Consider the following 23,224-nt stretch of genomic DNA (forward strand, 5'->3'; position numbering starts at 1 on the left):
TTAAATTGTAGCCCAGAACCCCCAGCCAAACATTAACGCTCCATTCTGACTGAAACGAGTACGCTTTTATTACATGATGTTTTCTGTTACTCCACAAATTGTGGTAAAGAAAATGTATTACGGCACAGATTATAAATTTTTTAAGAAATACTCTTTTCCATAAAACCATTCATTAAATTATTATTGCAGTACGAGATGGGACGATTGGAAATTGACGTTATTTGACTAAAAAAGTTGATTGGGCTTATTTATGGACAAAGTGAGTTATTTGCGATAAAACTCAGGTATTTACCAACAACGTTTTTATTTATTAAATTTTAAAGTTTATCGACTGTAAAGACCGGTAAATCTATGGTACGCCTTTGAGGTCGGGTAACTCCCTTATCAGTTACGTTAGAATCCGAGTTCAAATGGGTTTGGGGACGAAAACGTTCGAAGGAATTGTAAAATTGTAATTGGCGGGCCAAAATGCAAGATAACATTACACTTTCAAAACATAGCAGATCTTGGAGATGAGGTTCAAAAATTACGCCAACACACATCAGGCGAATCAGACCAACTGGATATAGGAACGTGAGGAAGTGTAAAAATAACACAAATTTACACATATAAAAATTTACTTTTTAAAATAGCTCAGAATCATGCTTGCTCAACAGGAACTAAGTGTATAATATTATTTTTAAATTATTTATTGATAAGCATATATTGGAAATCACTTCAAGGCTACTTAGTAGTTCTTAAATGTTTAAAACTGTACTAATTAACATTCCACTCTAAGTATCTAAAAGTTTCGCACCATTCAAAAGAGTGACGGCTGACATCCAAATCGCCCCAATTGGCTTTCCCGTGTCTAAAGCTATTTATTTGCTCATTGCCTCCAAAATTTTCGCCCACGTTTTGCCCTGTTAGATCTTAAAATAGCCATCCCACTACTTGATTTAGAAAATGTGCCTATGTGTCTGCTGGGAATACTAAAAATGTCAACTCAATTTTTGTTGTTTCATTCATTCATTCCACAAGACTCATTATTTTTGGCATTGCTAAGTTTCGGAACTGGTGTTTTTCACTAAAATTTAAAATGATTGATAAATAAACAATGATTTATATACAAATAGAAGCCCGCTTAAACTGTATGTACCCTTTTAAATAAAAGGCGTAATTGCACTAGGTAACGGAGAGACTCCATCTAAATGAAAATTAAATTAATTAGCAAACTATGCACACATAAGATTCTCGGTCTTTAATTTAATGAAAGTCAGTCATATTTTCTGAACCGTGAGGAAGCAAGTCTTTATTAACATTTTAATAATAAGCCTGCAATAGAACAAAAGCCAGCAAAACAGAATGTGCTCCTAGTCGTATTGTACGGTTCAGTCCTGGCGAAGTTCCTGCAGCACTATTTGATGGATGTATTACTGAAAAATAAAATAGAGTTAAGAAGCAGCACAAAATAAAACCGTTTTGCTTTTACTTCTTAAACTGTTTTGAATGAACCTGTCTTTTGTATGCGTTTTATAACTAGCTGGTTTAAAGGGGTTCAGAAATAGTTTCTCCTGGACCATGCGAATAAGCGCATGTACTTTTTAATCATAGACATTTATACGTTTCCAGAGAAAAGGGATTAAATGTAACAGAATCAGGTTTAGAAGCTAAGACGGCTGTTACGTTGGATGTGGTTGTGTGTCTTTTTTTAGTGGTAGGAGCTCGGGTTTGTACGCATAATAAACTATTAGGCTTTATGAATACAGTTACATTTCATAAGAGTTTGCACAGTTTGTCAGTGCTCTTCAGCCAATTACAAAGTTGTTTGATTTTTTAAAGCGCGCACATACGAGCGTCATGGCCTCCGATCGAAGATTTTCATTAATTACAAGTCATTGTGCAATAGAAAAAAATAGCTTTTAAATAAAAAATTCAACTGAAAATTGAAAAACATCTACTGGGAAAAGTTGGTGTAGAAATGGATGGGACCAATGCATGGTTAACTCATCAAAAATGTTCTGATATTCACGATGCCATTTTGCATGTACATTATTTTCCCAATGTTTCCTCCTTTTTATAACTAAATATTTCAAGGCATTGTTCTGATAAGCATCAAAGATATGGCTTCCATTTTTCGACGCTTGTGTACAAGTCGAGTTTCGCCGAATGAGAATTGCCAACGATCACGTTTTATAAAACGATCTCCGATATGAAAGGAACGTTGGGCTAGAGAAAGATCTCAATTTTAGGGAGCATGAGCCGAGTCTTGATTTCAGATTCGTTTCAGATACGATTGACAGTCTAAAGCTTTAATTCATTATTTTTCTTATCATGCCATCTTCATTAACGACCACTTCTTTAAACGCTTTTTCATCTTTTGAAACGTGAATTATTTATACCACACTAAGATCATTTCAATATCCCATACTTCTGAAACAAAGTTTTTCCCTTACGGTCTTTTGTCTCTCGGTACTTCTTCGTCTTCCATAAGCTATACAACCCTGTTAGTCGTTTCAAAGTACCTGGCCAGACAAGCATTTTCTTTTATTTTTAAACGGGTCTCATCTATCTCAATTTATTTCTGCTCTTCCCACTTCGTTTTCACTTGTGTCCTCTTCAGTCCAGAAATTTTAATTATAGGCGTGCAAAGCCATATTGCATATGCCTGCAATCCTTCACGGATTTTATGTCTTTTGTAAATTTTCTACCCCAGATATCTCTAAAAACTTTGATCTGATTCCACTCAATTTCTTTTTTTGTGAAATCTGGAGCTGTATTTCTTAAGTGCTATCCAGAATATGTCTATTCAGACTTGACAAAGGTCATTTTGTTTTAAAATGAAGTTGAAGGGGTTGGTCAAAGACCTTGGTAGGACCTTTCTCAACTAGCTGGTATCTTTGTAGTGTAAATAATATGTTCCCTACAGGAGTTCCTTTCAACTTTGATTGAGTATCCATTTCTTGATTGTTTCTCACTCTGTCCGTATTATATCTATTTGGTTTTAGCATACATTTTTATTATAGTGTCAGTCCGCACCTTAATTTATTCCTTACTGCATTTTAAGATACTTATTGCTTGTTACAATGTGGAGAAGCTGAATGTGTTAAACGCTTTTTGGAGCTCTTATTAAAACTCTCTGTATTGTGATTTAATTCAGCAGTAAAAAGTTAAATAAGTAGTGTTTTCTACAGATGCAGAATTTTAAATGCTCAACATGTGGACTACATTAATACACTGAAATTAAACTGATGCTTCCTTTATTCAATTAGGGGTTTTCATCAATTTTCGGGTTCAATTTAACCAATTAATTTACTCGATTTACATTTTATTATTTGCTAGGTACATTGCTAGTATACGATCAGTAAAAATTCAGAAACACATAAATATTTTATTTTCTTAAAAGAGGTAAATATCAAAGATAATTTTAACATTTACATATATTCTGCAAACGTCGGTAAATCGTAAAAATGCAAGTTACCTCGAGCGGGAACCGGGTGTCGAACGCTTTCCAATTCCAATTCAGCTACCTCGCGATAAATGGACGAAATTTGAGCAACGCACTGAAGTACCAATCTTCCATCGTCAAAATGTATAAAAGATAATTGGAGTTCTAATTGCAAATCGCTCCAGTCACGTACATTGGCTCGTCTCAAGACTGCTGATTCGCTTTGATGTACCTGCAATAGAAAAAGGCTGGTACAAAAAGTGATGGAGAAGATAAGTTGGATATTTATTAAAGAAAAGCTCTCGCAGCTTATACATTAAGAAATAGCTGGTTTTTCTAATTTACTTAAAAACATTTTATATTATCCACATGCTCAGCCTGAAAGTAATTAGGTAATACAGAAGAAAATAAATAAACTTTAGTACTATAAGTATAGAAACATTGATTACACTTAGCTTAATGCCCATAACTAACTCCTTTAGTTGACTTGAGCTCAATACTCGCGCCGACAATTAAAATACTTTAATTCTTTAGCGATGGTAATTTAATTTTTCCTAATCATTTAAAAATAAAAGTCAATGAGTAAATTAAATCCATGTTAATTGCAAGTAGATTTTCTTGAACAAATCTGCCCATTAAAGTTGACTTAAGCTGAAATTGTGCTAAAATTCGATAGAATGGCCATTCGAAAGCTGGTTTGCTATTTTAAAAACTGTACAACTTTGCAGTTGGTTGCACAGTCAAATTTTCATCAACTGTTATATTGTTAATGTACACTGAGTTTTATCTGATGGCTAGTAGATGAATTTCATAAACTTTATCAGAAGCCAAATATTCTGAATGAAGAAACAATTGCAGTTTTGTGAACTCAAATATCAACAAATTAGGGTTTATCAAATTATTGAACTTTTGTACAAGGGGAACATTTCTAAGGAAGTTCACTGAAAGTTACTTGTCTTGAATCTTTATATCTACCTTTGGTTGCAAGTCAGTTGTGCTAAATGAAAGAGAAAACTGATACAAATTGTCGAAAAGAAAGTTTGGGAATAAGGGTGAGCAGAAAGAAACCAGAATCAGAAACATACAAAATAAGACACAACATGGTGGTTTACTTTAGTTCATACTAAATTTTGTTGAAATTTGAAATTAATTTTCATTTTATTGTGATAATTCTATACAGCCATAACTGTTAAAAAATGCAGTTTTTTGTTTTTACAATCATTGTTTTTACAGTCATTGACCCAAAAAAAATTAATAGCTTCAGTGTTAAAGACAAAACTTATATGATAATATATCCTGATAATAAAACCAATAATTTTTTTATTGCACCCTTAAACAGGTTGTCCAGGATAAGGATACATTGCATGGAGATGTCTGAAACCGTTAAAGATACGAAGTCGGTTAAATGAACAAAAAATTGGGAAATTAGAGGGCCAAATTTTGTAACTTTTTGTATATTTGTCTACTTATGTGACTTATATTGAACAAATGATTATCTATTAAAAATATATTTACATTTTTTAATATTTCCACAACTTTTTTCAAAATGGAACTTACAAGCCTCGTAACGTTTTCGGAATAACCCATGAAAGCGACGAATTTTGTTACAACTTTGTTTATTACTTGTTTACCTGTAAATCGTAGTGTATTTTGGCAAAAAAATGTTTCACTCGACAAAGAATTTAGTACAAAGTAGTAGAAAACCGAGCATGTCTCGAGTAGGTACTAATAATCATCAGACGGGTCAAATAAAAATGTCAAAGCTTCTATGAGAGAGAACAGTAAAAGTAAAGGCTTGCTATGTTGCGAACTGTCTGTTTTTCAAAAGAAGAATCACCAAAATCAGGCGGCAATTATTTTTCTGTAAACAATGAAGCAGGACAACCTAAAGGTGTCCGCTTTACCTCATACCAAAGGAATTAACTGGAGTCTCATAGGTGACTCAATAAAAGGACAGCAACTCACTGAGTCTCACAAGAGAAGTTTATACGAGGATTAGATCATTTAATTTGGTTCAAAATTCGAACAGTGAAATATGTTAAACGGACAGAGGACAAAGTTGAATTTGAACATTGGTTAGGAACAAGTTGCAAGGCGTTTTCTTGGGGAATGTAGCTGCATACCGATAGCAAAATTAGTTAAATATACACTGAACCATGGAATTAATATGACATCTAATTTATAAATAAAAATTCATACAGTATATAGCTACTTTTCATAAAAGTCTTCTGATCATTATTCGGCTTTACAACTTTTAATGACGGCCCTGGAAAAAGTAAAGTGAATAAGTATACTCAAGCACCAAGAAGTTCAGTGGATAATACTACTTTCTCTTTTGACTATTTCATCTGTTTCAACAAACTTCAAACAGCTCACAAAATATATTTTGTCAAATAGATTGTACCTAGTACACCTTGTAAAACAACCACAAACGCTCTAATTAAAGTTAGCCGGAAAAGTGAACCCCGATTCGGCATTTACTTTAACGCATACGTAAAAAGAAAATAACTTTTAGTCAATTGTGGGGCGTGCAAGTTGTCTAGGAGCAAAGGATTTTAATTACATATGTAATATATAATAAGTATAAAGTGTATTTTCTTTTGTCAGGAGATATTTAAGGTTTTGTTTTGTGATTTGCTATTACACTTGGCTCGTTTCGTATGTTTTAAATATTAAGTTGATTTAAATTTACAATGTAATCTTTTTAAAAATTGTCATTAACAAAAATTGAAACTTTTCTGACTTCAAAAGGATTTACACCACAGCAAAAGCAAACATTTTTCATTTACATATTTAACTACTGGATCTGAATTGAAACCAGCAAATTTATGTGGATGATATTTTCAATAAACACTTTAGCAATAAAAAAATTACAAAATGAAAAAGATTCACCAACAAGTTCGACGATTTGTTGAACAACTGCGGTCATTTTTTTCTGATTATTTTACCTGTATTTTGGTGTAATATTTTGTCCGCTGTTGCGCTTCATTTTTCTGTTCTTTTACATATTTATATTATTCTTCTGTTTCATAGGATGTGACATGTGGTTACGTGTGCAAGCATATTAACTAAACATGCGTTGTATGACTCTCTCTCTTTTAAAATATCTGTTTAAATAATAATTCTTTTCAACGCATTTGCTTTTGGTATCTTATTTAATAGAAGAAGATATAATAATACTTGCACTGAACTAAACTCTTTATTAAGTCGCTACGATTCGATTCGCTCCAATTTAATTCGCTACGAAAAGCTTTTATGATAGCAAACTTGAAAACTTTTACAAATTTCTATGGAAAAAGAATGTAGATAATTAAAAACTTCATGGTAAATTGTATTCATTATCACCATTAATTATTATTTTTGTCCAAATGGATCTACATCACTTTCAAAGAAAACGACTTGCCCATTGGCATTAATGGTTAGGTTTCAAATATGTATTCTATTTGCAGTGATAATAATTTAGCCTGTCGTGTTTGCTACTATTATAGTCCAACCAACTATGAACATTGAAGTCAACCAATTAAATAATTTTTATTTAAATTTAGCCTGAACTGATCAAATGGAACTTGTATTGAAAGTCAAACCGTTAGCTCACAAAGCTAGCTGTAAATGCTGAGCACGGTCCCTAACAACACTTGACTGCTTTGCGAGAAAGCAAATCTAACGAACTGGCAGAGAAAAGTAATTTATATTCCAATAATGATTAATTTCAGTTAGGCAGCTTTCCTTAACTGAGAAAATTCAATCGTGTAAGTTGTTATTGCATGAATTGAAAAGTGAGGTTGATTAATTTAAAGCGGGTGCGAATGTTATTCTTTTCGCCAACATTGTTTTTTTACGCCAAAATTGATTCACATGAAGACCCCGCTGAGCAGAATTAGGCTCAGCATTCGTGAAATTTGCAAATATATTTGATTAATGTGAGTAACCTAACATGTGGAATGCTCTCGGCAGAAAATTTCCTTAGGATTTGGTCTTGCATGTTAAAGAACAAGGCACGAATCATGATTGGCTAATTATCTAATTATCCTGCTGAGCTCAAATGTGGCTTCATTGATATTCTTTGAAATTGATGCTATGGAACGTTGAAGTAAGCTATTTTTGTGACTAAATAAATTGGATATAATAACATTGAGATTATGAGCCGATTAGGTAATTTATTTTCTCTCGCTTTGATTAGGTAATTTATGAGATATTTTCGCCAACCTATTTTCTTCTCTGCATGATACAAGGTACTTTTAGAGTTAGGTGTTTTTGTGAAAAATAAGTACGTTTTTTGAAAACTATAAGCAGCTTTCAAATTGCTTTTTCAAACTCTGATCAACGCATTGGGGAATAAATTTACCCTGTGACAAACTTATGCAATATTGATAAAAGTATATTGTAGCAATATCAAACGTAGCCAGACCTATTAAGATGCGAGAATGCTTGTCGGAAACATGAAAAAAACCATCTAGTTTTCAATAATGCTACTCAGTATTATTAAAAACTATATGTTTTTTTACTACCACTATACGGTGGTATTGAAAATGCAGCTGTACTTTAAATCAAATAATCGAATGCTGTGTTTGTTTTGCTGCAGCTTTGCTAATATAAAAGGATTTTCTTAGTGCATAACTGTAGTATTGGATATAATTTATCCATCTACAAAATGAAAATTCAGAACTTTTCCTAAAGCGTAGCTGCTGATAAATTTTAACGCACTACCGAGCAGTGAACAACCTATTTTCATACTTATAACCCGTAGCGTACAAAGACATTTGTATTTTTCCTTGACTCTGGACTCATATTTTCCTGACGTGCAAATTTTTTAATTTTTATATTCACCGCTCATTATTTAGAAACTCGATTTAAGGAGGACGTAATGTGTGCCAATGTAGTTTTTAGCCCCGAAATTTCGAATTACATTTTGCTGTAATTGACGAGATTGTGAAGATATATTTTTGTGCAACTGCAAAACATTAGTTGCACTTATGATTATTAGAAATGTCTTTGCTTCAGCGACTAGAGCACATTTCTGCTGAACTAAGGGAGGCATTATAACAGTATACTAGCAAACATATTTTGCTAATAAAATTAACTTTTGAAAAATTAAATTGATCTTAAAAGAAAACAGAGCATCAAAATTTTTGTTGTTGTTTTTATGCATATAAATTCTACTTAAATTGCAATTTTCGTTATTTGAATTTACATAAAGAGTTTTCACGCCGTTTGAATTTTATCCAGCAGAATTTGACTGCCGATTCTTCAAGAAACCTGATTAGAACCTGCATATTTACCTGGACATCAGGGAGTTTCAATGCAAAAACGTCTTTAGTTATATCTGTATAGCTTGATTTTAGTTATTTAAATTGTTTCCTTTTCCCAAACATTGCGTGAAAATTAAATATGTAGTAGGCGAAATTTGATACCGATTCTGCAGGTCTTCCTGGACTATAATTTTCACAAAATAATTATTTTGTACCTTTCTTTTATGTGCTTGTAGCTCACTTTAAGCCTGGATTTAATTAGTTCAATCCGATAGCTTCATTTAAAATCGTTCCCAATTTAATGGCATAAAAGAAAAGCAAACCCTTTAATATAGCACATCAAATTAAAAGAACAAATTACCGTAATGTTGTTCAAAATAAATTTTAAGTCCGCTGGAGGCCTGGACGGGTGCGAGGAACAGTTGGCGCGTAAAATATCACCGTAATCCAGAGGCTCCCTTCCTACACTGATCTGTGGCGGATGCTCCGGTAACTCTGAAAATTAAAAGACTAATTAAATATATCTTCAAATCGTTTGATAAATTTTTTGCAAATTACTCATTACGTGATTTGTCCTAATTGGCCATTTCTCACCCGAAAGGCATACTTAAAAAGCGTTTAATTTCAGATCTGACGACTTCTCCGAAGTAAAAGCAAAACCTGTATTAGAATTTTCAAAAGCAGTCGAATGCTCACATAACAATGTACAACTAATACAACATTAATAAATTTTCCACTGGTTTGCTCTGTACAGCATCTTTAAACTTGGAAAATCTACAGATCTTGGTTAATTTGTTTCTAAAACTTTGTAGATCTTCTATGTATTTAGTACATTATATTGTACTGGGTGACTTCGCTTACTATTTTCAACAATAATTTTGTCGCTTTAGAGATGAGCTATTAGACCAATGTCATAATAGCTATTTTTATAAAATATTTTAGCAATAATATATTGTGGACAAAAGTGGTAAAGTTTAACATTTTAGGAGGATGGTTAGGAGTAATATAGAGCGCCAGCAACAACTAAAATGCAGCAAGCAGTCCTGAAATATCTCTAGAAATTAGAATTAATTAGTTTCCAAAATAAATAAGTAACTCCGGCAAAATGGTTCAAAACAGTAATATTTTACTGCCTATATTTACAAATAGGTTTTCGGGTGATTTTTGTGCGTTCATGCAACTATTACATTGTCCAATTTACTAGTATTTTGCGCAGTGCCTGATATTTAATTAATTTCAAAATGGCCAAACGCTATTTACAAACACGCTAACTGAACACTGTACATACTTTTATCGGTGTCCCCTTCTTTATAATTTAAAACGGTAAAACAAAAATGCGAAATTTGCGAATTGGAAAAATTATGTGCATGGGCGTTATGAAATTCCCTAATATTAAAGTCCTATGTTATTTGCCATTCGACCGGAAGATATGAACTTTTTCAATACCAGAATGAGCGGGGCTAATCAATTTCAGCTAATAGGCTTATGTATTTAATAACACACAGTTCAGATCATTGGTTTTTTGATGGATCATTTACTGTTGTGATTATGGTTACAGCATGCATGAAAACAACGTGAGTTCAGTTTCAATTTAGAATTTAGGACTGGGAGGAACCTTTTAGTAATGAAATTTCCAGCTGCGTGTATTAAAAACGTGTTAGGGATATGCACGTTTTTTAATTAACTAATTTTTCAAAAAATGTAATGTCAATAGGAATGTTTTGGAATTAATTTGTAATTAACTCATTAATTAGAGTCGTTGATGTACGGAGTGCTTCAAGATTGACCATTCTTTTAGAATGGTTCAAACGTTACCTGCAGAAATTAAAAAGTACTAAAACTATGTAAAAAAATAATGTAAGAAGTGATATAATTGTAGAAAACTAAATGATACATCTGATAGTTTTTAATGTTCATCTACAGATGACGGCTTTTTTATTAACATTAGGTAAATATCTATTCCTGTATGTAAAATTAAAAGACAGGTTACAAAAGCGATTATTTTCCTAACGCAAAGTTTAAATTGAACATACATTTAATTTTACTTCTTCGATTGCGTCTCAAAGCAATGATATAAAGACATACATACAATACGTGTTTTTTTAGTGCCAGAGAGTGCATTATTTCCGTTGGTGTTGAACTTTCGTAAAATAGTTTCATATAAAAGTTGTTGACGGGCAAAGTGCGCACATTTTAAAAATATCATATGTAATACAGAGTGTCTCAGAAAAGCGAGGCAAGATCAAATTGTATTTTTTTAAATAGAGCTACCCATTTTTTATTAGCTCATGGAATGCAGATTGAAACGCTGCATATGCACCGTAAATTGTTTTTTTCTTACTTACGACGTTGTTAGATTATTGGCATTTTAGGAAAATTTTGCTTAAAAACATGGTATCTAAGAATGCATTGTAGAAGCAAAAAAAAGCAGTTAAAGATACAAAAAAAACGTTATTCGAATCACCACAGATGAGTTAAGAATTCTATTGAACCAAAATGTCAATACATTAAACAGGGTGTTAACAATGTGGACTTTAATCTAAAACTTTTTAACGCAATATAATTTTTGTTTTTCAAATGGAAGTACCCGTATATTATTACGTCATTAGATAGACAATTTGCAAAGTTACAAAGTTACAATTTTGCATTTACACTTTAATCTGTGAAATCAACCGTCTTCAAATTATAAATTATTTCATTTAAAAATTTCAAAAAGTTGTTACATTTTGTAATGTGGGTATGTATTGTATATTGTATTTGAGTACCTTGACACTGGACATATCTTTTAGGCATCCAAAATTACTTGTCAGCAAATGCACATTCAACTTAGAAAAATTAAATAAAGAGTAGAAAAAATGCCTTATAATTAATGACCGGGTTTATGAGAAAAAACCTGAAGACATACTATTGAACTCACTGAATTGAACAAATCTATAGGACATAATAGTTTAGGAACGCCATTAAACAACTTCTTACGCATAAGCAATTTCTTTACTTAAAAAGTTGATATTGTTTCTCATTCTACGATACTAAACTTTTGCAATAGAGTCATCTGCTTATTTGTGCGAAATTACTGAGCAAACAAGGGAAAACACCCGAAATGTCAAAACCACTATTAAAAAGTTTTTCTTGACAAGCCAACCGCCGGAGTTCAAACTTATATTGTCCCCGAAATCAAATCAAAACTTTTATCCGGTCCAAATGTGTACTGAAGCACACTGGCGATTATGTTTTATTAGATTTGACAAAGTTCTGATACAAGGACCTTCAGCCTGACCATAACACATATTGGCCTTTGCACAAACATTTTAAGATACTCCATTTGTAGGGATACTCCGCTGTAAAGTGCTTGGCGAAGAAATTACGATAGACTGTTAATATAGAAAAAAACGTATCACTTGACGTTGAATTGATTCATGTATTAAAGTTTCCATTATTGGTTCGATCTATTGCCATGGAATTTCAGAAAGAGTGTGAATAGCAGAACAGTTTAACATTTAGATGCTCACCAGTCTGCACAAAATTTTATAAATTTGTTACAGCAAAACACTTTTCAACAACAAACTCATCATTGATTTTGATTCCGCTGCTGGGGATTCTGAATTTATTTTTTGGAAATATGAGGCAGGGTTGTATAATCCCAGTTTTATTAATTAAGGGTGCACAATAAAATAGCGTTTGGCTACATGTTTTTCGACTTTTCCTTCCGAAACCCTCTGCAAACAATTATTTATGCCCGAAGTCAACATTTTAGAACAAAAATCTGTAAGTTTTATAAAACGCAAGGAAGAAAGCACTTCTTCAACTCTTAGTCGCTACGAGTTAAGACTTCACCATTCAAAAATTCAATGACGCAATCTTTTCTTTTCTTTGGTGACATTCACTTTCTCCGTAAAATCAATTTGCCAATAAAAGCCAACTAATGGTTTGTGAGTCTCTCATGTCGAATATTTTGCTCATTGAAAATCCTCCGAATTAGAGGAACCTTGAATCATTAGCGACGTCGGTGTCCGTTTTAAGTTTTAAAGAGGACAATTTAAAAACTAACCACAAATTTAACGCTAACATCCAAATATTTGCTTAAATGCATCATGCTTCCGTTGCGTAATTTTTTCAAATAGATTCCAGCTGTATTAATAGCCTGCCAAATGACTATTGCACTAGTTTACAACATTGTTTAATATTAAAGTTGAAATTGCGCTTGAAAAAGCTAATATTTTCGAGAAATATACCAGACAGGTTTTAAACATTTTTCCGTCTTGTGTAATTTCGCCCCTGAAAAGAAATAATGCCAATTATTAGCCACCCTATTTTCCGAGGAAAATGCTTCCTTTGCAAGCGCATCGCTTTTAACGCAAGAAAAGTGCCTACCATCGAGTTAAGGTATTTTGGCCGATAAATAAATATTTTATCTTTAATTCTTAATAAAATGAGGAATGTCCCGCTGCAAGTTTTTGTTTTGAACGCCCCGATTTTCTTCATTTTTTCAGATAAAAAGTTGTCGGGGTGGAAGTGGTGCAAATAGATCTGCAAGTCAGTAACCTAAAAGTCTGTGGTTCCCATGCAACGAATTTGTAAAGAATGAATGTTGAAGACCGAACGTTCATTCGAACTTTTAACAAACTTAGTTACAAATTAGTTAGAAATTTAATTTCGTATTGTATCTTCACTAAATAGATTGCTTCACGACTACTTTTCCTTTGACAAGTGGAAGATATTGGGGCTTGAACTCTTACTAAACATTTCATTTTTTTTCTTGAGAGCTAAAATATGGCATACGCAACAGTCAGGATGAAGTGAATGAAAAATTAATGTATTCAAAAAAGCAAACAAGCAAATTAAAAAAGTTGTTAAACAAAATGATGAAAATGTCGTAACGAATCATGCACATTAGTAGATTAATTTTAAATAATTTAGCCTGGGCGCCTCCTACTTTTATATTTATCTATTCTTAGGTGATTCGTCCTGTCCTATTCTTGATCCTGTATTTCAGGCCAGAAACCAACAATATATTTTTTAAGCTTGTTCGTGACAGTATTGTTTTCTGAAGCTCACAGAATCTTATATCTCTCACTTTTAAGTAAATAATAATAAGTCTCACAGCATTTTGGTTCGAACTCCCATTTCAATTTTATTTGTAACTTTTAATACGGAGCCATAGCCAACCATTTTAATAGCCAAAACTTTTTGATAGAAAAAATTGATTGTATCGTTATTGAGCCAACGCTGTAGCTTACAGTTTGGTTAAACAAAGATGATTGAACTAAGCTCTAACATCTGATTTGGTCAATATATAGAAAATTATTTTTAAGAAATTTTATTTAAATTTATACTCAAAATTCAATACTTTTGCATCAGCTTTCATGCATACACTGATTCAGCCTGGATTTAGAAGCAATTTTGTATTTATTTGAAAATCAATACTCAAGTCATATAATAGTATTAAAGATGAGCTTGAAGGTGCTAAGTAACATTAAATTAAAGCTAGTGTATTGTGCTTTGCAAGAATCAACCAGGTGCACCAAAAACATTCGTCTATTTCATAAGTGCTGAATGATGGCAATATCTACACAACAGAACCTTACTGATAGCATTCAAAAATTAATGCCTTTCAATGAACACAACAAGCAGAATTTATTTTATTCCTTTTTATTTGAAAATTTTATGGATGAGATATGCACGACAGTGAACAAATGTTTTAATAACTCTCTACGCAGCAAAATGTCTTAGTGGTGGCATATTTTGAGTATTAGCGGAAATGTTAAAGTGCGGTATTTAGTATACATTTTGTGTCCTATAGAAAAATGTATCTATAGCAATAGCAAATTGGAAGAAACTTTCAAGCAGCTGACTTTAGATAGACATGAGCAAACAATATCGCAATATCATACCCTTATTTGGCATTCTTCAAATTGCGGTCATAAAATCATCTGCACCATAATATTCGTTTTGCAGCTAAACTAACAACAATCGTAAAAAGCATTATAAATCTGCCACAGTGACCGTTATATCTGTTCATGCTTGGCACAAACGCCGGAAGTGCAAATGTAGCAGCCACATAAATATCAACTTAAGTGTTTAGATTCTTTTCAAAAAGCGCATTTGAGTGAAATGTAATGGCAAAGTATTTTACTTACGCACAACTGACATGGACTTTGAATCCATCTTTATGTGCATATTCGGACCGTTTTCTGTGGTAACTTCGCAACTAAAGTTTCCAGCCAGATTGAACTCGATATCCGTTAGAACCACTTGTGTCGAGTTTGAGTTGGTCAGCTGAAAGGAAAATAGATGCGTTAGCCTTGTTCGCCTAGATCAAGTGTCTGTACCGGATAATGGCGTGAATTGTAAATGAGCCAAGACTTATCATACTGTCGTTGGTCGGGGTTTATTATGGACAGTTAAGCGAATCAACTACCACCCATTTAGCGAATTTAATCTTATGAATATTTAGATCAAGAACGTGATGGCATAGTACAAGTCCTAACGTAATATTTGCATTGTGAAACATTTATCACTTTAATCGAAATGTTTTGAATACAATATTATACAAAATTCATATTAAAGAACAATGTTTCAAAAATGTCCCGCTTCATTTGGTGTTAATCGAATTATTATATTTCATGCATTTTTCGAAACTCCTGACAAAAGTTTGCTTATTATCAATAAGATCACCACTCGTGTGATTTTAAAAGTTTAAAATTTTATTAAACAAAAGAGCGGTGGTGTTTTTGTACCTATATCGATTTGTCTTTTCATCTCTTTATTACTGCTTAACTCTTTCTAGTACAGTTAAAAGTCTAAATAAAATACCATTAGAACTCTCTTGTAAGAATTTATACAATTATTTTATAATAAATGATACTGCTCTCTGGGTGTTTTTTATGAAACATTATCACTTCTATAAATTCGCCTGATGTAACATGTGCACATTTGTCCTCACGCGATTTGCAAATAATGTTATGTCTAATTTCGGCATAGAAATCAATTCGAAAACAATTTTCCAGTCTGCACAAGAAATCAACCCGCATAGTTAGATTCCTCCGATCCGCCCTATAGACTGGTTGCCTTTAGCGCAATTTTCCGTGAGAGTTCAGTTCCAGCGTTCGTGGTGTTTGCAAAGCTATGCGCATTTCAAAGGATATTAAATTGAATGTTCCGCAGGAATTTTCAATTGAACACCCTGTGTTTTATCGTGGCAGGCAAAAATTTCACTCATTCTCGTCGTAAGAGCCTTATACGATAATGTATCTAGCTTAAAGCAATGCTAGTTCGTAAGCTAAAATATTCTACTGAATCGCAATTACGGTTTATTTTAGAACAGCCTGATGTGTTTCTGAGCAAATAGCTGGGCATCGTTTCATGGACCATACGAGTAATGCCAGTAAATATACAGAGAGGTTCATTTTATTTGAAAATATTTCTATTTAGACAACATATAGGTATTTTAAACTCAATTTTTGGTGTCATAAATTTTAAAGGGAAGCATATTTTAATTTTATTTTAATCATGTAGGGTGCTCCAATAAAAGTTGCATGTCCAATTTTTATAAAGTTTGGTAATCTCTATATTTGTTTACATTTTTATTCTACGGAAAACTATTTTTCATATAATGTGAAACTATAAAACAAATTTAACAATGTAGGATTGCTTCGTTACCTTCGTGCCTTTCAATGCACATTCAAACTCGATAAAAAAAATCCACATGAAATCCAAAAACTAATATTTTAAATTAAACTAAGTTAAACTCAGTGATATCGTGTGGAAAGCATTATGAGATTTTCCGCTAAAACGAATGCAATGTAAAATTATGGACGTTTTTTCAGGTGATTGGGATTTGGTACACGAATGTTTAAAGTCTTAATGGAAACCGATTCAGGCATTCAAATATTCGGTTGAAAAATTTAATTTAAACTTGGAAGATCTGCCATCGATAAGGCCAAAAAAGCACATTTATTTTTTGCTTTTCTAGTATCGTGAGTAGGAGGAGGCGTGTTGTGTAAACTATGTGAGAATGATATCAAATGATACTCCCTTCTTTATGAAATAAACTCATAAAAACGTAACAATTTTCTTCTGGATGGTTTCACCTATAGCGGCAAACTTGTTCGAGACAGTTTAAGCTTTCAGCTTGACTCGATTTGCGTATTTCGTATTTCTTAAGATTTAACTCTTGTATTTCTCTTTAATCGTGATGACTAGGATATTTCTTTTGCTAGATAAGAGAATATTGATTTTAGTATTCTCGTTTTTTTTGAATGGCTACTCTCTACTTTCGTGATTGGCTGATCGTTTGCCCTCCGGATAAAATGGGCGATTTCTAAACAAAATATATTTTGCGGTTTAAGTACTAGAGACTACTTCTTCAATTAGAGTGACCTTTGGAATAATACCAAAGTTTCCATCTTGGTCAGCCCAAACTGTTTGTTCCGCAAATGTTAGATTACGATTGTTGTGATTCACAGTTCGTGCAGCACTTGAGCTTTAGATCGTAATTAATTTTTTAAACTTCTAAGCTAAAATGATATTTTATGATTTGTTTAAAAAAAATGATATTATTTAAAAAATGGTTGAGTTTCGAAGATTGATGTTGGAAGGTCGATTAATGTCATTTTCCGATCACGTAAATATCTCTGGAGGCATTCATTTGCATTTAAAAAGTTAGTAAACAGTTATTTAACACGTAGATTTTTAAATCTGATGTAAAAATTTGCTTTAAAAATTAGATAATACTAAGTTACGAGTTGCTTCAAATAAACCTTGTGTCGAACACTGACTTTTTGCAAATCCACAAAGTGCTTGTTACATTAAACTAACCCAAAATTTGCTGTTTTCCTACCGAAATTATTCGAAATAAGTTTTTAAAAAATACGCTTGTCTCGAGGTCAGTATCTATATCGATGGTTTTTAACGCCACCAAATATAATTTTGTGTCATTTACTGGAAAGTCTTCAGCGTTTTGATTGGGCGACTCAAAGACTATTTTTATATATTTTTTAATGCAAAATATGTTAATGTTCTTAAGTAAAAGACATGATATAATAGATTACAAGATGCATGAAGAATAATGACAATAAGATTATTAAAATATTCAATACTTGTAATGGAACCGTGAATGAAATTATGCCATATATAATGTAGAATAAAGTGTTGCATTTTTATATTCATGTTGATTTACAACGAACATCAATACACATAATATATTTAAGCCAAATATTGTCAAAGTAATGTCAAATAAATTGTTTTTGTGCTTGGAGAACCTTACAAGTTATACAAGAATGTTTATATTCTAAAACATTATAATGATGCTTCATGTGCGTCCTAAGTGTGTCAATAGCATGAATTAACGATGGAAAGATTAAATTTTGTTGCAAACCGAGAATTTAGTTTTGCAATTATAAATAATTTATACCCTAAAATCACCCATTTGGAAATGCCACCCGCATGCGGAACATCGTAGGGAACTACATAGTTACAAGAACAACTGGTCTGCCAAAAGAAAAAAAATTAATTCATTTAAAGATGAAGCAATAATTCCCAATCTCACTTCCAATTTTAATTGACTATTTAGTATGATACAAGTACAAATAGTTTCCATTAACATCTCGAAATAAACCTCTTATAATTCTATAAACTATAGCAACTGCAGGGCAATTTCTTCTCTTGCAAGATTTCAAGTTTTGTTGGCAAACATATGTTTTTAGAAACATCGAGGGTCTTTTTGAACCGGAGCCAATTCTTTTGCAAGCGCTGAATGTTTTCGGTCAAGATCAAATCTACGTTTCTTATTTCCCGGGCAATTATTTAGAGGTAAACAACAACTTCGCCTCTGCATTTCCTTTGGTAATAATTTAGCTTGAAATACGAGAACCTCTCGCAATGAAAACTTCGTATTTTGGGATATATTATCGTTACTTATGGGGCGACCCTGTGGTATAAAATATTTTTTCTGGTACAGTCTTTTTAATATAACATTTATGTTATTATTGGATCAATTTACTGAACATCACTGTCAGCTTCTACATATTGCTTTCAAAGTTGAATCATTTATTTTGGCAGCTTTAAGAATTTGTAAATTACAGTTGAAATATAAATAATAACTTTTTATCAAAGTTGCACAATTACAGTTTATAATAAATTAGTTCTTCGAAAAATACTTTATCAAGTGGATGACGGATTGACAAAAATTGTCCAGAATTGAATCCCCTTGTTTGGTTACCAAAAAGCCTTGCTCGTCGTAGCCACGAGTCTTTACAAGAGTCCAAAATAAAATCTGTGGGGTCCATGAATGAAATTACAAGCATTTTTAATACGTTGTTGAAGTTCTTCCATAGTATTAACTTTTCTATCACGATACATCTCAACTGTTTTAAATAGTCCCACACAAAAAATCGCAAGATGATAAATCCGGAGGGCGTGCAGTCCAAAAAATGGAGCCACTGTGCCCTACCTAGGAAATGAATTCTCTTTACAGCATTTACCCCATTTTGCGTAAATATAGCCGCGTCTCCAGCTAAAAATTTTCGTAACATCTTCATTTTTGTTAAACTGTTCTAAAATCCATAAGCAATATCAACTCTTAGAAGTTGAAATTCAACTTAGAAGTTTCTAGTTTTTATTTCAATACTACAGACGTTGTTTCAAGATGAGCTAAGTATAGCGCTATGGCTTCTGTCGTGATTTTTCCCAAAGTGCAATTTATTTGTTGATATATTTTTACATATATCGTTTTCTTTAAAACCCGTACGTTTTGCGTCGAGATACGCCTAAATTTCGCTGGAATTTGCACACCCCTGCTTATAATGCACAGAAGTAGAGGCTCAGGAGTGGTCTAAGCTAATATGTAAACCGGGTAACTATTCAACAAACAAAGGTTTTCGACTTACAATTGAGAGCCTCATGTTCAGTTAGTGTCAATTGAATCCTGGTTGTATTTCTCTTTGTCCCTTCCTTTGTATCTTGACAGGTATTTACTAACGATGTTGAAACTAAACAAATTCCTATGTTAGCGGTTTCAGTTATATTCTATTTGAAATGACTAGAAAATAATAATTTAGTGTGTTTCGCAACAAAAAATCTTAATAGTCCAGGTGAGAAACGTATTGCTGTTTCATATCTTACGCTTACTTTGATATCGGACACTTACTAAACCACAGGCTGTTTAGATATTGGTGGTGGTTGTGAAGAATCAGATCAACTGAAATCTTGTTAAACACCGAGCTTCATAAAACATTGATGGAAACAAGCCAGAATATTATTTAATTTAAAATTGGAGAATATATCTGGGGTCACTCTCTGATTCAAATATTTATCTTGCCAGGAGGACAAATGTTTACTTCGAATTAAAGTATGCGAGCATGTAGCTGTTTTCTACAGACAGATATATCAAAACTTATTTTTTAATAAAGCATTCAGTAATCATCTCATAGCAATTTTATGGCGAAAAATATATTTTAAGAGCTCATTTTATTTTGCCTACATGCCGATTCTTGGAACTGGAACTTACTTGGCAGAGTACGATAACGTTCTCGTTATCGTACCAATGCAGGTTCAACCTTGCTATTATACAATATTTTAAAACAGTCCAAGGGCCATTTCACAATCTATTAGTTATAGTTCAAGATTACAAATAAAAAATTGAAAAACTTGTAAAAGACACGCAATTATTATTTTTCGAAAATTTACGATTTTAGCAATTTAAAAAATATACATTATCGCCAACCATTCATCTAGGTTGAAACGCATTTGTACTTCACAAAAAAGCATAAAGTTTACCTTCGTTGTCGAAACTCTAAATAAGCAAATTATTCTCTATGAGAAACGCGCGGAATGTGCAGGGTTTTTCTCATTAGCATCAAATTGATTCCTGGGAGAAAATGAAAGTCAAATTGAAAAATGCTTCAGTGGCTCTAACCAGCAGTTGGAATCATGTAAATTTCTACAAGAATAAGCAGGACTGAGCAAGGATTGAAAGGTTTCGTGCAGATTTTCCACTGTTTTATCTACTTTTACCACTTGCAAACATGCTTTTAACATCAAGCAGCAATATGGGATTTCACGTATTGCTGCTGGATGCACAACCAATATTGTAAACAAGAAAAAAATGAGTAGTTCTGAAATTATTTGTATGATTTTCTAATAAAGCTCTTGTAGTGAAAGTAGAAATTGATATCCAGATTTATATACTACTGCTTCGCAAACTCAAAGATTTAATTTTAAAAGTATCAGTTACTCTCAGCTGATTGCAGTGGTTAATTTTTAGTTCCCCACGAAAAGCATACGTTCTTTTCCATTTGCCCCGCCTGGTCACTTTTGTATAGTTACACATCAAGTAGTAGGAAATCACGCAATGTTAATGAGAAGAACGTCATTTGTCGATACCACCACATACATTGTTGTGCGCTATTTGATTAGGTTTTGTACGAATTTATTAGTTTTTGGAAGCGCTCGAATTAATTTCAATTTTTTTCTGTACTTTCTTTACACCCCAAAATAACACCTACAGAAGAATAAGTCCAATTTTTAATCGCCTTGTTAAACCCCTAAAGCTTCAGCTAATACTCACATACACGCACTGTTTGTTACATATTATGATTTACTCGTTCTGCAATAATTTTTTGCAATTAACATAAAGAGGTCCTCTGGGTATTATTCAAAGGGCGTTAGCCGCAAATATAAATTTTCAAACAAAATTAAAGCTTTTTTGCTGGTTTACCAAAATCGAATTGACTATGGTTTGGGGTTTCAAATGGACTGATGGCTTAATAAATGTCCAGTTGTTGAACATAGTTGAGATGTCCGTATTTCCATTGATTCTAATAGATTGGCCACACCGAGGGCGGCTAAATAATTACTCCTTTACACGCAAGCCTGCCCGGTGAAATTTGTCAATTAATATATAACTGTCCAACAATTTGGTGCATTTTTCGACCAACATGATCTAAAAATTATTTGAATTAAGCTTTCCCCAATTTTAAATGCGATATTGCTATTAACGTTTTTGTTCCGTTGTGCTGCGGATCGGGACTGTTGTTGATCTGTTAATACAGCATGCTTAACGAAAATTAAATTCGTGGCAGTCAAAGAGATTATTTGCCTAATCGTGTTTGATTATATTTCAAGTATACTTTTATATGCAGTTTGTTTCGTAATATGCCGACCTACAGGATGTTAAAATAGCTTGAAAAGTAGCTACAAAAAATCTGTATTGTCCCCCGGCCAATACATAAGCCCCCGAACGATGCCACTCAAAAGACATTTTTACTAAAGTACTTAGTTTAGTTTGCTATTTGTTATATGATAGTTAGGTACTATAATAGTTAAGACCTCTTAAAACAGGGTAAGTAAGTGAAACGCATTTTGCTGTTTGTTTTGGCCAGAGATCGACCATCTTGTACACAATAATGGTGATATTTATATATACAAAATAACACAGCAGAAATACTTGATTTCTGTTCTTGTTTTGAAAAAAAAGTACTCCTGTTTGACATCGTAATATCATGTTGAGCCGTATTTTTCCGTATATGGACGAGAATTATGTATCTGTCGTTTTTTGTCGAATATTTTACAAGATCTAATTCCGTTTACAATTAGTAGCTAATATTAAAGCAGGATCATCTAACGCATTGTTCTTTGCAGCAAAGTTTTGTGATTAAAATAATACACCACTAGCTATTCTCTACCAACAGTAAGAAAAATTCTATTAGGCAGAAAAGATCATTGTTTTAAGAAACAGTACTTTCTTTAGTTAGTTGCGCAAAGCATTTGCATAATAAAGTGCCGTTAATATTTTACCGGTGGAATGAAACGACTTTTAAACTCTTAGGAATTTCATTACCGCGATTAATAAAACGTTACACGGAAACTTACGTCTGCAGTTACGCCTTGAGCTAAGGGCAAAACTTTAAACTCGGCTTATTCGCTGTATTATGTCAGTGTAAATTCTGGACCGCTGTCTCGGCATTTAGCAAAAGATAACGAATTATCTCAGAGATTTATCCAACTGAAATTAATGAGGAATGTCAGTTCCACTTTTGAAACGCTGTAGATGCAGTTCTAATTAATTCCAAAACTATATTAGATAGACCCAGTTGCTTGAAGCAGCAGACATTTCTCTTCTGGTATTATTTTTGGGGATTAAAATGGCACGATACATGCAAACCAATTCATAAAAAAATATCGAATTTATCTTAAAAAGAAGCTGAAATTACTGCTATTACTGCTAGTTAGTTCGTTTGCACTGCAAATATATTCTTTTTTTAGGAAAGCGTATTCAAGGAAGGATACCGTAGTCAAAGGATTTTTGAGCGATTCCCTCAGCCTACATTCTTAACAGGAATTGTGATAATTTTGTTGATTCGAGAAGAAGAAAATTTATTGTCGAATGTCAGTATATCAAGCACAGGTCTTTTCGGTTTTTACCCCGCCGTAGAATCAGTTTCTTCAAACAAACAAACAAAGCGGCGAAATCACAAAAATTAAGTCATTCTAGATAAGTTCTATATTGTTGAGGCGGATTCATTTTTTACAAACTTCTTTTTGGGTATTT

General features: G+C 32.7%; 1 protein-coding gene across 2 annotated transcripts in view; it reads right to left on the bottom strand.

The window, feature by feature from the left end:
* Positions 1-599: 599 nt before the first annotated feature.
* Positions 600-23,224, bottom strand: part of LOC109546568 — a 65,005-nt gene continuing 42,380 nt past the window's right edge. For both annotated transcript variants that reach the window (XM_048664987.1, XM_048664988.1), the window contains exons 3-6: positions 14,814-14,952; positions 9,038-9,171; positions 3,461-3,659; positions 600-1,415 (exon numbers count right to left, since the gene is read on the bottom strand). In XM_048664987.1, coding sequence (XP_048520944.1) covers positions 1,303-1,415; positions 3,461-3,659; positions 9,038-9,171; positions 14,814-14,952 — 585 coding nt within the window. In that variant the 3' untranslated portion in view covers positions 600-1,302. The remainder of the gene's footprint in view (positions 1,416-3,460; positions 3,660-9,037; positions 9,172-14,813; positions 14,953-23,224) is intronic.

Source organism: Dendroctonus ponderosae, unplaced genomic scaffold (genome assembly GCF_020466585.1).
Source record: "Dendroctonus ponderosae isolate FM_Combo_2020 unplaced genomic scaffold, Dpon_F_20191213v2 Dpon_F_20191213_3, whole genome shotgun sequence".
Taxonomy (NCBI): Eukaryota; Metazoa; Arthropoda; class Insecta; order Coleoptera; family Curculionidae; genus Dendroctonus; species Dendroctonus ponderosae.